Below are 15,732 nucleotides of genomic sequence, written 5' to 3'. Positions count from 1 at the left end.
CAAGAGTAAATTGGATGCTTATCTTGCTGGGATCCTATGACCCCAGCTGACTTCCTGCCCTTTGGGCAGGGGGCTGGACTCGATGATCTCCTGAGGTCCCTTCCAGCCCTGATGTCTATGAAATCTATGAAATCAGGCAGAAAAACAAAGTCCAAAAGGTTCTCTCTTCTCTACACAATTAAGAAGCAGCATTGATAAACACTGGAAAGAACAGTATCTAAAAGGCCTGAAGTCTGGATATAGATAAAACAACCTTAAGGTATCTGCTAAGCATGATACAGACACTTTCATAATGCTTCACACTACACTTGCAAAGTAGAAGTGTTATTCTCATTTTGCATACTAGAAGTATAGTAAAGAAGAGTGACTTGTCCAAGACTACACAGGAAATTTGTAGTAGAGGTAGAAACAGAGAGAAATTTGGCCATATTACCATCTTTGAACTATCTACTTCAAGTAAATAAGCATTTCATCATGGATGCATATACAAAGCCTTATATTATGGTTAGGGACCTACCTAATTCATGGGGGTCTGCTCCCCTGATTTTGCATACCAGTTGATTTTTGTGACAGAGCACAGCAGAGCCCCTCCATGCTTCTGCTTGGCTGAGGGGTCCCAGAAGCCCCACCTCTCCCTGGAGATTGATAATAGCCATCTGTCAATCTCCAGGGAGGAGTGGGACTTCTGGGGCCCCTCAATCAGATGTGTGTGTGTGGGGGGGAGCCCTGCTGCACTCAGCAGTGAACATTTTCCCCTTTCCTTCTCCCTCCCTGCCCTTGTGCTTCAAGACACCAGGACTTCCTGCCTCTGTTTTCAGCTTCCTCTTCCCCCTGCCCTTGCGCCCCGATTTGCTGGCAGTTTTCCAGCTTTTTTTGCTGCCCCTGCACTTTTTTTGCAAGGACCTGGTTTTTTTTTTACTAAGGACCTACCAATTCGCAGCTTCTGCAAAAAATGTAAAATCACAAACTTGGCACACCCCTAATTATAGTACATCTATATGAACAGTTTGTTAAGATTGTTAAAATATTTCCCTAAATTTGCAGGTGCTAAATTGAAGCCACTCAATGGCTGCATTGTCCCTCCTAGATCCCAAGTATTTCAGTCCGTAGGCAAGCAATGGTCCCACTGAGTTCAGTGGAAGTGCAACTTGTAGGATCTGGCTCAGATGACTACTGTGAAAAAATACAAGGCAAATCCACTCAACATTAAACACTAGCCTCCTTCAGAGATCTTGATGGTTTGTCTACATCCATGGAAACTAATTTTGATAAGAATCTTTAAATAGTAGCCAAATACCCTAACACTTTTCTAGATTAAAAAAAATGACAATGCATATAGCAGTACAATAATAGGGACAAAGTTTTGAAGGAACAGAGATTTTATGGGTCACCGGAATGGGTGAACCATGAACGTTTAATTCAGCTTTCACTGTAACTGCTTTTTATGTCTTCATACATAATTTCTACAAAATGATGTACTGCAAATACTGTCGCATTACTGTCAAAAGGGAGATCTTTTATTATTTTATTGTAAAATACAAAAAATGCTTCATATATGCCATCTCAAAGTTTCTGAAGCTTTTAAATACCTAAGCAATTAAAAAACTGCTTGTAAAATCAGCATATCACTTACCTCCACCATAATCATTCTTTAAAATATAAGAGCTTCACTTCATTAACATTCTAAGCTTTCTTCTTTTAAATAGTCAATTTGTGCTCTTGACATCCTCTGCAATACACCACACTCCTCAGTATGTTAATTCATCTTTTAGCAACTGACATTTCTCACTACGATCAGTCATTCAGATTCTTACAGTTTCACAAAGAGAAAAATAACACTATTTTTTGGTTACTCAGAAATATAGGGCTGGAAGAGACCTGCTGGAAGGGACCTCATGCCCCTTCCTACTGCAAACTACCACATCATATAATCCTTTCTTTATAAACTAGCCAGCTTCATTGGAAGCCAATTCTTTTTTTTTTTTTGGTCCCAATATTCCTCCTGGGAAGCTCTTTGACAGTCTCACTGGTATGATGGGTAGATGTTTTCTTCTAACTTCCAGCTTATATTGACTAAAATATAAATTAAAAAGTTAATTTACTAAGCAAGAATTATGAATGTCTTTTATTGAATGGGCCGAAGAGGAGAAAATAACTTAAGTGGATCAAGTTTTAGTTGTTGTCTTTCATCCACTGCTCGATCCACTGTGTAATTTGATCTAAATTCCGCTCTAGGTCCTCTGGTGTATTGCTGGGCAACTGGTGTACAATCTCTTCTTTGTAAGATAACATGGCTTCTTCATAAATCGTCTGAAAAATTTCACACTGAATGTTGTCTTGTAGTTTTTTCCCTTTGTACCCTCTGGAAAAAAACCCCAACAAAGCCACAATTGTTTAGATATACAAATAAAAAGAGGAGTCAATTATAATCATTTTATACAATACTAAAATTCTGTATCCCCAAGTGGCTTTTGCGAAGCTGCCTGACAATACTGGCTGCATACAGGTCCTATATTTCTACTAAGAGAATCACCACTCTTCCAGCAGAAATTCGGAGTGTGCAAGCACTTAAATTTCTCCCTGAGAAAATATGTCCCTGCCAGCAGAAAGATCTTCCAGGCTGATACCTGGAAGATCTCCCCTGCAAGAGAGACTCTTTCACAAGAATAAACACCTGGTATTTGCCCTGCTCTGGGGAAGGCCCAGGGAGCAGTGGAGGGGATGTCTGTAGGCTGAATGTCTGTACTGGTTCTTCTTCTGAAAGGATTTATAGCAGTAGAAATTTCTCAGAAATAGGAAATAAATGATTTTCTCAAAAATTTCCATTGCCAGAAATGAGTATCTGTTCATACCCACAGTGTCTTTCCATTACCGTACTGACCTACCTGCTTTCAAGCCTGTCATATAGAAATGAATTTTCAGTACGAAGTACAAATACTATATGAAACCACCGTTCTGGGAAGAAGTCACAGCCATGATAATCAACAATAATTCCACCTTCGCTCATTTTGTCTTCCAGCTCGTCAATTACCTACCAAAGAAACAAAGGCCTGTAAAATCTAGCTACACCTTATCTGGAATTACATGAGTGACAAACATACATTGGACAAGTTTGAAGTCGAACTTACCCGATCTTCATCCAAAATTGGACATTCATATTCCTCATCAAAACCTTCATATAATTCCCCTAAAGGAAAAAAAAAGTAATTTAGAAATATATTTATAACATTCATACATTGACAAATAAAATGCAAATATTTTAGACCCCATAAAAGTCACTATTCTTCCCCCCCAAAAAGCATAAACATCAAGAACAGCATTGTCTTGAACATAAAAGAACTTTTCATGCTACAAGCCATTGAGTAATAAAATATGTCTCTACACTGCAAAGTTATATGGGTGGGCAAAGCGAGAAAGTGAACTTGGCTAAGGGTCGCCAAGGTAGTAAGACCAACTGCTCACCCTACACCTTTAAAAAGATGTGGGCAACATCCTCCATGTGTTTGTCTCCTGGTTTTCTTAAGGCCTTAAGTAACAATCCTCGCTTCTTTAAGTAGTCCTTTTGATTAGACAGGCTCTGATCAATCATCTAAATCTGTCAGGTTCTGTCTTATGCATACATCATATCAATGTCATGACATGACTGTGACCACCAGGAATGCTCAAATGAATGGGAAATTTACAACAGGGTCTTAAGGGCATTGAAAATGTTCGTATTACATGAACTAGCATTTTTCATATCATTAACATAAAGCATATTTGTAAAGGAATAGAGGAGAAAGTACGCATCAAATCTTGATCATAGCATTTTCTGACTCTAGTGCTTTATTACTCTACCTCAGTTTTTCTTATATCCCTTGGCTGCTGTTGTTTTGTTTACTTATTTCATATAACTCTGCCTCCTTCTCAGGCTGATAAAGGAGGATGAGCATGGACTGCCATAAAAACCTATAGAAAAAACCCTCATTAAGTAACATTTGGGGAAGAAGGAAAGGAGAAACAAGAGATTGTTTGATGGGGAAACTCAGGAGGAAAAAAATTGTAGTGGACATTGGTCTGAACTGCTCGTTAACACACTCAAAATGATGCACAGACATATAAACAAGAGTAAGTACCTATCTGTCTAAGCAAGGAAAACATGGGTTATTTTTGTGTTAACATCAACATGAACACAAAGCTGGTGTTTATCGCAACGGAAGTCACTATACATGAGCTCTCCTTAACCAATCCAAGCAAGTAGTTCTCTTTAAAGAATTCACGTACATTCAATCAATATCCAGATATCCACCGTGTTTTATACGTAGCTAATAAGTGCTCTACTGGGTCATACCATCATAAATACAACCCACCTTCTTTTGCCAGGTCCCCCACGTTGATGTATGTCAGCCCTGCTCTTGTGGCAAGCTCCTTGCCCAGTGTAGTTTTCCCCACGCCAGGTGTACCTAGGAGATGCATCGCAAAGCATGAAGTCATAAGAATACTTTAATCAATATGGATGCAGCAATACATTACTATACAATGTGCAGGTGTCAAAGGAAACTTGCTAATGAACCAGAGACAATGATGCTCCAGTGACTTCAAAAGAGCAGGGGAAGTCCGCTCCATACGAGGCAGCTCCCAGCAAGCCCCAGGGGGAGTCTGCTGCGAGTCACTCAGAGCCGGCCGCTGCCCTGCAGACGCCGCAATCCGAAGAGCGAATGCCAGGCAGCTCCTGCGGGCCGCGGGAGAGTGCTGCGACCAGACGGACGTCCCAGCCCCCGCTCCCCACCTGTCAGCAGGATGTTGGGCCGCTTCATTCCGCTGCCAGGAGAGCGCCGTCACCGTAGCAACACGTGCGCGAGGCCTTCCGCCACCTTGCGGCGCACGCAATAGACGTCACCGGGGCGGGGCGCGCAGGCGTCACCATGCTGGAGCCGGCCGCCGCACGACCCCGCCCCCACAGGTAGCACCGCCGTAAGGCCGGCCCAGCGCCTCCGGCCCATTCGGTTCCGGTGCCCGGGGGTGGCTGCACAGGTGCCTGTGCCCCGCCCCCGAGGGGCGAGTGACGGGAGGGGGCGGGACCTGAGGACCACTGCCCCTACTATGCCAACTCTGCCCTGCTCCTCTGGCCGTTGGGGAAGATAAGTCGCGCTTAGCCCGCTATACGGGCCCGTGTCGTGACCTGGCTCCCCGCCCTCCCGGTCTGGCGTTTTTTTTGGAAGACGGAAGTTTTGTTGCTTTTCTTGCCCCCCGGCTCCAAGTGGTGGGGCTGACTCGCTGCAGGGGACGCAGCGCATGGGGCGAGGCAGATTGATGATGTCCGAAAACTCCGGAAGGAAACCAGCTGCAGTCCAGGTAGGTAGCGAATGACCTGCGATTTGTAGCAGGAAAGGCCAGAGAGGCTCCCTCTGTCGTCCTGGCCAGCGGTGCTGCTGGCTCACGAGTGGTGCAAAGCAACTAGCCAAAACTTCACTTGGGATTCACCCGCAAATGAGAAGCAAGGCCAGGTCAGGATGCAGTCATGGACCAGACACAAAGGGAAGGGAGGGAAGATCTCTTTTTCTGTCCCCTGGTGATTTCTTAGTGTGCTCTTCGAACAGTTTCTGTATCTTGCTCCTTGCCTGGTTTTCATTCTCTGTACAAGTCTGTAGTTTGTGTTAAGGCATAGACCAACTGAGGTATCAAATGCTTTTTATAATCTGCTTTCTCTATGACTATCACTTCCCTTATTGGTGGTTAGAGCAAGCCTTTTATCAGGTCTTTTAGCTTGAAAGACAGTCTCTCTCTGCCCCTTCTCCCCCCAAAAAAGAAAAAAAAGAACTAAAATGACAGCTCTCTGGAGGACAAAGATTCAATTTCAGTGAAGTGTTCAAGGTTTTGAAGCTTGTGGGTCATCCCTCTCCCCCATCTTTAAAATAAAAACAAAAACTTTCAGTTGCTTTTACCAAAACAGCTGTGCTTGAAATGACAGGATTGAAACTTGAGCGTTTTTGGTTCAGAAACGCCTTTTGGTTCTTGGTTCTCTGGTCACTGCTCACAAGAGAAATCAATTTGCACTGTGGCTTGATAATTGGCAAAGCCATTTTCAAGATCCTCCTTTGCCTGATTCTGGGCATAATATTTTGTCAAAGATTACTCTGAGCACATTGCCCGTAACTATTGGCAGGGCTACGTGCCTTCTGTAAAATACGTGACTGGTTTTCACCCATCTTCACAAGATTCTGTTTCAAAATCTGTATCAACATGTGATCTCCTAATACAGGGGTCAGCAACGTTTTTGGGCAGAATGGAAAAAAAGCAGCAACCTTGATGTATAAGAAGTTGGTGTGCTGGGGCAGATGCCTGGAAGGGACCCGATCCTTGTTGTGGCAGCCAGGGCCGTCCCGGGGTGGGGGGAGAATCGGGACGTCTGCCCCAGGCCCCGCAGACAGTGCTGTACAGGCCCCACTACGGCTGCCACATGCCGCCAGGCCATGCCCCCCCCTCCGCGCTCTGTCAGCTCCAGCTACCCACCACCCCCGTGCTCCTCCAGTGCGGCCGCTTGCCCCCCCCATCCTCATGCAGGCTGATATACCCTGGGCCCTGCGCACCCCTAGGGATGGCTCTGGTGGCTGCACAACAACAGCCCCTTCCCCGAGGCGCAAGTGCCAAGCAAAATGCCTTCACATGCCACGTTTGGACATGTGTGCTGGGGGTTGCCTATCCCTGTCACATTGGTTCCAATGCCTCCATCTGGGTTTTTTTATTTTCCTGACAACCTTCTTTTCCATGTTCCTTACCTTTGCATCCTACACGTGGAAACTTAATCACAATACATACAAATGTTGGTATAATACCAGAAAAACCCAACCAAAGTACAGAGACAGTGTAAAATTAAGCAGAACAAAGTTAACATAAGGGCCTTTCTACAGTGGCCACATTTATTTTTAACTTGCTCTGAGCCTTGTTTTTCTTTTGTCTTTTAATTTGAGAATAGTGAACTGCTACAATTCCCTGTACTAACATGCTGACAAGTATGAGGCCATGCCTGTTGATTTTTGTTGGGATGCATAGGGCATTTCATTCTAGAACTTCATTAAGGGTGAGAAGTGCATTGTTTGTTTATAACCACAATTATCAGTTTTCCACATGTGATATTTATATGATAGCAATGTCACGGCTCTATAAAAGTTGGTTGTTAATGAAAATCTTCTAGAGACAGATTTATCTGCTAGAAATGGCACATTATCTATAGTCAACTGCAAGTAATAAAGAACATAAAATTTAAATTGTCTAGCATTTACCTTTTAACATGGTGTGTTTTTTTTTTTTTTTTTGTTCTTAGGGAACAGATTGGTTGGCACATTCATTTGATAATTTCTTTGGGAACACGGATACCTCATCAAGTACCCTTCCTGTGAAATTACCTGGGGAAGTCAAGCAGCCTCAGAAGAGAAAAGATCATTTCTCTGTGCCAGAAAATAGCAAAAACATAGTTCTTGCTAGAAAGAAGGGAAAGGCATCTTCAGTACATCAGATTTGTAATCGAGCCAAACAAAATCAAAACCAATCTCAAAATGAACCATGGGTGGATAAATACAAACCAGAAACTCGGGTACAAAACTGTTAGAATTTCAGCTTGTATGATTAAAAACCATAAAAACATCTCGGTGTAACTTTTAATATTCCTTGCTCTCTACTAACTAGTCCTACCCAGATGCAGTTTCTAAATGTTGTGGCTTATCCCATCAGAGCGCAGTCTGTGGTATTAGCAGATTACACTAGTTCTTTATTTGCTGAAGTACTATTACTGGTGTGTTTCAAAACTCTCAGTGTATGGACTATCTATCCCACAGGATTGGATCACTTAGTGAAATGAACAATTAATATAAATTGCATATTCAAGGTATTTAACCTAAAAATACTTCATCTATGGACAAAAACAAATAAATGAGTTGAAAGTATACAAACTTGCAGAAAAGCTTAGCAAAAAATCATGTTAATGTTTTAATATTTCCATGCTTTTAGAATGATGCTTTCCTGAAATGGTGATGTAGGCTTGTAAATAGGAAATAAAGTTGTATCTCTGAGATTATCGCAAAGCTTATTTTCTTCTTGGACATTGGAAAGCTGACAATTAAAGGAAGAGGAAGAAATAAATACATGCTAGATTATCTTTAATTGCTGCAATTAGGATCTTTTTAAATTGTCAAGATTAGATACAGATTTCCCATTTAGCATTTCTGCAGGCATGAATGCTGTTTCTGAACTATATCAATAAAAGCACCTAAAATCCACAGTTAGATATACATTTCACATACTTTATCCTTGTTCTAGAGTGATCTTGCTGTGCATAAGAAGAAGGTTGAAGAAGTTGAAACCTGGTTAAAATCTCAAATATTTGAAAGGCAACCAAAGCAGGTAATGCTAATGCATAATTTGTTTGTTTTTAAATATCTGACCAATAACGATGTTTTATAAGAATTCATCTTAAGTAATTGTACAGGCTACTCTAGACATGTTTTTTATCCATGTTCTTGTAGCAGAGTCATTGAAATAGAATGGAGGTTGTAGAGTACAAGAAGCTTCTCTGGTAGTATATGCTGGTATAAGAATTCTGAGAACATAGGCTAGAAGTTTACGTTTAAAACTTATTGTTCCCATGTCCCTTCAGTCCTTATACTTCTGAAAGGAATGGCTATGTTATATTCTTCCTGCTTCATTGGCTGGGTAGTTCATCATTATTTTTTATCAGTTTTCACCATTTCACAGCATCATTGAAAATTACAGGATTGAACTTCTGTGATTGAGTGAAATAACTAGCTTTGAATTTCACAAAACAAAATTTCTTTTCTAGAACTGGTTGTTGTAAAAAGGATTCTTTTTTCCCCTAACACTGTATTGTCAGTGTCTCCAGTTATATCAAAATAATATTGCTGACACTGGGTTCTGTAATCTGTCACTGGTGTTTTTAAAAACATATAAAACTGAATTGCTTCTTTCCAGGTGAACTTATGCGTTTGCTAACTGTGGGCCATTTGGTTCAGAATTCTAAAATGGCAAGGTTGCACATGCTTATTTCTTCTTTTTTACCCTCTCCCTCTGAATTGTAGCAAAATTGTATTTTCTGCTTTGCAGATCAGTTCTATAGCTGCCTAGTTATTAGTATATAGTATATAATATCAAAGTCACATTTGATGTAAAACGATTGAGGTTTTTGTATAATTCAGTGAATGAGGAGAAACGCATATATACAAATATTTTCCATTTTAATCAAGTTTTAATAGTGTATTTTTAATACTGAAAATAAGCATTTCACAGCTAATGTGAAGCTCTGCTTTCTAGACTGTCTCCAGGATGTGGTGCTTGGATCCCAGTGCTGGACCTGTGCTTTTGATTTGCTGAGCTTGAGCAGAGTTAAAGTACTTGCCTCTGACTTCAAGTATATAAGCACACTCTTGGGACCTAGACAGGATTGGTGCCCCATTTCGTAGTCATTTCACAAACCAGTTGCCTAGGTTTGAGACTAGCGCCAGTTCACTGTCCCCAGTAGCTGAAACAGACCATTCCCATAACTGTAGCCTTTTAGGTCCTCTGGCTTATAGTTTGTTTCATCAGAGATACGTGATAGTTGAAGCAAATAAACACAGATTTATGCTTGGGGCCTTACATCATTCTTTGTTGTAGAAAGCTTGGAAGATACATGGGTCTAGGCAGAACATAAATGCCAGCATATGAATTGATGTCTAAATTTTCTCCTCATTCTTGGCAGGCAAGTTTCTTTGGGTAGATGTGATTATCTTTTATTTGACTGACTAAATACTTGGAAAAATATTCTTTGCAAGCTTTTGGGCATAAACACCCTTCTTCAGGCAGTAGGAGATTCTGTTGCTGAGTCTCCCACTGCCTGAAGAAAGGTGTTTGTGCCCAAAAGCTTGCAAAGAACCTTTTTCCAAGTATTTAGTTGGTCAAATAAAAGATATCACATCTACTGAAAGAAACTTGCCTGCCTATGTCCTTAGACCAGCATGGCTACAATCAACAACCCTCATCATTCTTGAGCATTCCTTGGATTTGGATAAGTTCCCTTTTAGGACTCCAGTGCTCCCAGCCAGATCTTAGTTATAAATTAAGCAGACTTTTTCTGATTTTTACAGTTAACAGCCTTGCCTGTTCCTGCAGTCAAAAATGGTTCTCTTTACCTCTAAAATCTGCCTGTGTTCTTTCCTCTCAACAGGGAGTTCCTTGAGTTTTCAAATACTAGCACCTGGTTTCTTTGTTCTCCTGCTCCAGCCTCCTTGTCTGCTGGTGAATAAGGTTGAATTGTTCTTCCCTGGCATCAGCTTGTCACCTGTTCTAAGTTGCTCCAGTTTGAATGGGAGCTACTTATAGAAATGATCCTCTGTTGTCCCTGCACTGGGGAGAGACGTGATAACCAGTTTTGTTGGTATCTAATATGGCATTCAGTGAGAACAGGAATCTTGTAAAAAAAAAAAATCAATCTGCCTTTGTAAGTTGGACCTAAATAGATTTCCCCAAATGATAAAACAGTAGAGTTGTTCTCAGACCACGGAACTGGTAACCCAGCACTTCATCTCAAGGCCCTTACTAGTTTTGGTTAATGGTGTTGCCTTTGTTTCAGGGTGGCTCTGTTTTACTGTTAACTGGTCCCCCAGGTTGTGGAAAGACTGCAACTGTACAAATATTAGTTCGAGATCTTGGTATTCAGGTGCATGAATGGATCAACCCAATATCTCTAGATTTTACGAAAGAAGATTTCAAGGAAAGTTTTAACCAGGGTGAGTTTTTGGGGGTTTTTTTGGCTATTGCTGTATTCCAACTACTCTTTTAGTCTGTCAACTTTAAAGCTCTATACATATAAAAACATTTAAATGAGTTTTAATTTGAATTTGTCCTTCCAAAAAATTAGGTGCTAAAACATAGTTGGTTTAAAGATCGTCTGTAGCCTGATTTTGATATGCAAAGTCAAATTAAGTCTTCATAATGATATTTAAAATTATTTAATACAAATATTCTGCTTAAAGCTGTTTGTTTGAATGTATTTTTTTTAAGGAATTATCCCCAGAACTGTGTGAAATTCATTGCGTTAGAGAAGGGCCTCCTTTAATGTCCTGGGCACCACTTAAACCTTTCAGGAAAAACTGAAATAGAATTAAAGAGCCCTTTGCCAAGTTTTCTGTTCTGGCATAAACTTTACTTTTCAGCAATGATTTATAATATATTTGAGAGGTGTACTTGACCATTACTGTGTAGTAGCTACCGACAGAATGTACCAATGAGGATTCATTAATTCTAGTAGTGTTTATATAATAGGTGATGTAACATGAAATGTATATTTTTAACTTTTTTTTTTCCCCGGGTCAGAATCAAGCTTCCGTATACTTCCTAGTCAAGCCCAGGCAACACTCTTTCAAGACTTTTTGTTAAGAGCAAATAAGTATATCAGACTTCAGATGCTTGGGGAATCCACTGAGACTGATAAAAAGCTTATTCTCATTGAAGTAAGTGAATTTTGGGGGTGGGAGGCAGGGTCTTTGTAAAAGGGTTGGTATACTGCACTCCCTCCAGAACTGAAAGACCTGGCTGGAACTCTTAATGTAGCAGACCAAATTCTGTTTAATTACCCATGTGAGTATTTGGTCTGAGTTGACAGCATACCCGCATAAGTTGTCTACTACCAAAAGAAAATTCAAAGTAATATTGAAGAGGAGCATCCCTGAGTATGCATAGCTTGAGAATTGACCAGAAAGGGAAGTTACCACCAGCTTGGTACTTTGTATATAAACAAGTCCTGGAAGATTTTTTTTTTTTTTTTTTTTTTAAATACTTTAATTCTCTTTGGTTTTCGTTTTACACATATCAAGACTGTAAATATAAAGCCTATTCCTTCTGTTTTGTTGGAGGTCAGTCTTACAAGTCTCACATGGTTTTGGCATGTTAATGAACCCTATTCTTACTTTAAGGGCCCAAGAACATAGTCAGTTATACAGATGTTTTTATTTGACACCTATTTAAATTGGATTTAAAGAGCTCAAATAAAAATCATCTTCTGTGATTGTGTTGTCTGTCTTGTCTCCAAATTCGTTATTTTTTCTGATCTCCAGAATCTTCCAGGAAATTAAATAGATGAGACCCAGATTTTTAATTTGGAAAATAAGAAGAAATATTTTTGGGAATGTGGGGGGGGCGGGGAAAGAGAAAGAAACTTAATATAGAAATCAATAACATACATTTAATATTAAAAGTAAAAGTTACTAAAGGGACCCAGAAAAAATGAGTTTATGGCACTTGTGGAAGATTTTCTATGTCAAGTTTATTTGAAGAGTTCTTTATATAATTGCACAATTATCAGCTCAGCTAACCACACATGTACTTTGTTATACCCAGACTCAGTAGAAATATACTCTCTAAGTACATAATGTACTATAACCTTCACTTCCTCAGAGGACATAGAGACTTGAATTACATTGCTTCATTTATTTTCAATAGGATATGCCTAACCAGTTCTACCGTGACCGTAGCAGTCTGCATGAAATTCTGAGGTGAGTTTTGAGTAACTTTATTATAGGTACTACACCTTAATAACTGTTAGTATGCTAATTTGTGACCCATATTTTGTGTTTTAGGAGGTTTGTACGTACAGGTAGATGTCCCCTTGTGTTTATAATCTCAGACAGTTTCAGTGGAGACAGCAACCACAGGTTACTATTCCCAAAGGAAATTTTAGAAGAACTATGTATAGTTAATATAAGGTAAGATCTATTGCCAAATAAATGTTGAACAGAGTAAGTATGAAACTGACAGTGTAACTAACAGTGCTTCTTGTGAAAATTTGACAGTTTCAACCCTGTGGCTCCAACAATGATGATGAAAGTTCTTAATCGAATAACTACAACAGAAGCCAATATGGTAAGCTACAAAACCTGCTTAACTTCCACATGGTCAGCTCAAAACATTTCAGCTGATTATTTAATAGTGTTTTGGTTTAATTTCTTGACCACAAGAGAAGAAGAGCCTGGTTTTCAAAAGGGCTTTCCACAATAACATCCGTAGCCCAGCAGGAAGTTTTGGCCTAGTAGCCAAAGTGACTCTCTTGAAAAATCTTCTGTATGTTATAAAAACACTGTGCTAAAGAAGAAAACAAAAATTATAAGTAAAAGTCCTTGCGCTTGGCAGTAATTTTTGCACTAGAAGTCTAATTGGAGCTGATTTGCATACTTTTTTGATAGTTCTTTATTTCAAGTGATGCAATTCTTTTAAATTTGTTTTTTCTTGTAGAACGGGGAGAGAATTTCTGTTGCTGATAAAACCTCTTTAGAGTTGATTTGCAAAGGCTGTTCTGGTGATATTAGAAGTGCAATAAATAGCCTTCAGTTTTCTTCTTTGAAAGGTAAGTATAAGGCTTTTTTCAGTATTTGGCATAGTTTCTCCTCATTTCTGATGCAGTGATATTCTTCACTTTTCTAGAATGATGATTTAACTGGATTTCAAGAAAAAACAAAAACAAAAAAACCCACATTGTCCTGTACTATCAGCAGAGATAAAAAGGACAAAGCTTTTGACAAGTGTGCTTAAGCACTTTTTCCTCCCATGCCTTAATATGGTAAAATTATTGCTTACATTAGCCAGCTAAATTTTGAAGTTTATATATAGTCCTGTGCCCCTTCTGTCCTCCCAGGGCACCTCCCCTGCCTCTTCTGGTAGAGGTACAGAGGGGCATACGGCTCCAGTCTCCTGGGCCAGCAGGAGGACACTCCAAGAGAGTGGGGGCTGAAGAGCATTTGCTGACAGTTTGCTTTGCTTCCCCCCACCACTGTCATTTACAGCCCTCTGTTGCACTTCATGACTGGAGAGCATGCCAATGCATGTAGCTGCAGTATTTTTGCAGAGCTCTAGCAAGGGAGTTAAAATACAGAGGCTGTACATTAGGGCTGTGTGAAGCTTTGGGTGCAGATTCAAGCTGGAGGAGATTTGGCGTCTGAATCTGAATTGAATCAAACCAATGAAAAGGTCCAAAGCGATTCATAGATGCCAGGGTCAGAAGGAACCTCAACAGATCATTGAGTCCAACCCCCTGCCTAGGCAGGAAACAGTGCTGGGGTCAGATGACCCCAGCCAGATGCCTATCTAGCCTTCTCTTGAAGACCCCCAAGGCAGGGGAGAGCACCACCTCCCTTGGAAGCTCATTCTAAATTTCGGCCACCCTTACCATGAAAATTTTTTTTTTTTTTTCTGATATCTAGCTTAAATCTGTTCTCTGTCAGTTTGTGACCAGTGTTCCTTTTTATCCCAAGAGGCGCCCTGGTGAGCAGAGAATCTTCAATCCCTTGCTGCCTTCCCCTAACAAATTTGAAGGCAGCCACTAGATCATCTCGTAGCTTTCTCTTGTGGAGATTGAAGGGGTCCAGGTCCCTCATTCTCTCCTCATATGGCTTGTCCTGTAAGCCCCTAACCATATGAGCAGCCCTCCTTTGAACCCTCTCAAGTCCATCAATATCTCCCTTGAAGTACGGCACCCAAAACCTGGATGCAATATTCCAATTGAGGTCTGACCAATGCCGCATACAGATGAAGTGTCACCTTGGATCTATTCATCATACATCTGCTGATGCATGATAGCGTGATTAGCTTTGCTGATGATTTTGTCACACTGATGACTCATGTTTACCTTGGAGTCCACTGTGACTCCAAGATCCCTTTCTGCTTCTGTGCTGCTGAGAAAGTCATTTCCCAGCCAGTAGGTGTTCTGGATATTTTTCCACACTAGGTGTAGCACTCTGCACTTGTCCTTGTTGTACTGTCCACTTTTCTAACCTATCCAGGTCTGCCTGCAATCGTTCCCTACCCTCCAGAGTGCGCACTTCACCTCACAATTTAGTATCATCCACAAACTTGGACAGAGCACACTTCACACACGCATCCAAGTTACTGATGACGATATTGAAGAGTACAGATCCAAGGACCGAACCCTGAGGGACCCCACTACCCACATCCTTCCAAGTTAATACCGACCCGTCTATTACCACTCTCTGGGTGCAGCCACTAAGCCAATTTGCCACCCACCGTACTGTATAAATATCTATGTCACAGCCTTTTAATTTATTTATGAGAATGGGATGAGATACTGTATTGAAGGCCTTGCTAAAGTCAAAGAAAACAACATCCACTCTACTCCTGTGTCTAACCATTTTGGGACCGTGTCATAAAACGAAACAAGATTGGTCAGGCATGATCTACCTGCTACGAATCCATGCTCGTTTCCCTGCTATATTCTTTTTCCCACTGGATTCCCACAGATATGATCCTTCATAATCTTTTCAAAGACTTTTCCAAGGATGGAGGTGAGACTGGCTGGCCTATAATTACTCAGATCCTCCTTTCTTGAAAAATAGGGACCACACTGGCCTTTTTCCAGTCCGCCGAGACCTGACCCGAGCACCATGAGTGTTCAGACAGCCATGGCGGTGGTTCTGCTATGACACTGGCCAATTCCTTCAGTACTCCCAGATGCAGCTCATCCAGGCCTGCTGACTTGAATACATCCAGTCCATCCAAGTGACTCTGCACCAAGTCAGTGTTGACAGTTGGTGAGCTGGTGTCCCTCCAGTGCCCATCTAAGAATGCATTAGGAAACTTATCTTGAGCCCTGTTCAAGAACGCTGAGGCAAACTCATTGACTAGCTCAGCCTTGTCCTCCCTGTCTGTCACTAATTGCTCCTTGTTCAGTAGGGGTCCTATGCTGCCCTGCACCTT

The 15,732-nt window shown here is 40.9% G+C and overlaps 2 protein-coding genes across 3 annotated transcripts in view; one reads left to right on the top strand and one right to left on the bottom strand.

Moving 5' to 3' along the window:
• Positions 1 to 1,495: 1,495 nt before the first annotated feature.
• AK6 (adenylate kinase 6) lies at positions 1,496 to 4,885 on the bottom strand. Its single transcript, XM_019532297.1, has 5 exons — positions 4,769 to 4,885; positions 4,350 to 4,442; positions 3,129 to 3,187; positions 2,886 to 3,031; positions 1,496 to 2,362 (listed from the first exon to the last, which is right to left on the bottom strand). The coding sequence occupies exons 1-5, from the start codon at positions 4,794 to 4,796 to the stop codon at positions 2,173 to 2,175; spliced, it is 516 nt and encodes a 171-aa protein (XP_019387842.1). The 5' UTR covers positions 4,797 to 4,885; the 3' UTR covers positions 1,496 to 2,172.
• Positions 4,886 to 4,978: 93 nt separating this feature from the next.
• RAD17 (RAD17 checkpoint clamp loader component) overlaps positions 4,979 to 15,732 on the top strand; it is a 21,912-nt gene continuing 11,158 nt past the window's right edge. The window contains exons 1-9 of one of the 2 annotated variants that reach the window (XM_019532294.1): positions 4,979 to 5,334; positions 7,304 to 7,573; positions 8,296 to 8,379; positions 10,601 to 10,757; positions 11,344 to 11,480; positions 12,469 to 12,521; positions 12,606 to 12,731; positions 12,819 to 12,888; positions 13,258 to 13,369. In XM_019532294.1, the coding sequence (XP_019387839.1) occupies positions 5,275 to 5,334; positions 7,304 to 7,573; positions 8,296 to 8,379; positions 10,601 to 10,757; positions 11,344 to 11,480; positions 12,469 to 12,521; positions 12,606 to 12,731; positions 12,819 to 12,888; positions 13,258 to 13,369 (1,069 nt within the window). In that variant the 5' untranslated portion in view covers positions 4,979 to 5,274. The remainder of the gene's footprint in view (positions 5,335 to 7,303; positions 7,574 to 8,295; positions 8,380 to 10,600; positions 10,758 to 11,343; positions 11,481 to 12,468; positions 12,522 to 12,605; positions 12,732 to 12,818; positions 12,889 to 13,257; positions 13,370 to 15,732) is intronic. The other variant, XM_019532293.1, reaches the window with a different exon arrangement.

The sequence above is a fragment of the Crocodylus porosus genome, unplaced genomic scaffold, assembly GCF_001723895.1.
Source record: "Crocodylus porosus isolate Cpor-Errol unplaced genomic scaffold, CroPor_comp1, whole genome shotgun sequence".
NCBI lineage: Eukaryota > Metazoa > Chordata > Crocodylia > Crocodylidae > Crocodylus > Crocodylus porosus.
Note: the sequence above shows the minus strand (reverse complement) of the source record. Positions and strands in the feature narration are given on the sequence as shown.

What these genes read in the sequence shown, in the direction of transcription:
- AK6 (XM_019532297.1), bottom strand. Translation starts at nt 4,796, where the DNA reads ATGAAGCGGCCCAACATCCTGCTGACAG. An exon ending in GGGGGACCTGGCAAAAGAAG is followed by an intron (nt 3,188 to 4,349) that starts GTGGGTTGTATT and finishes TTTTTCCTTTAG; the next exon opens with GGGAATTATATGAAGGTTTT. An exon ending in CAATTTTGGATGAAGATCGG is followed by an intron (nt 3,032 to 3,128) that starts GTAAGTTCGACT and finishes TTTCTTTGGTAG; the next exon opens with GTAATTGACGAGCTGGAAGA.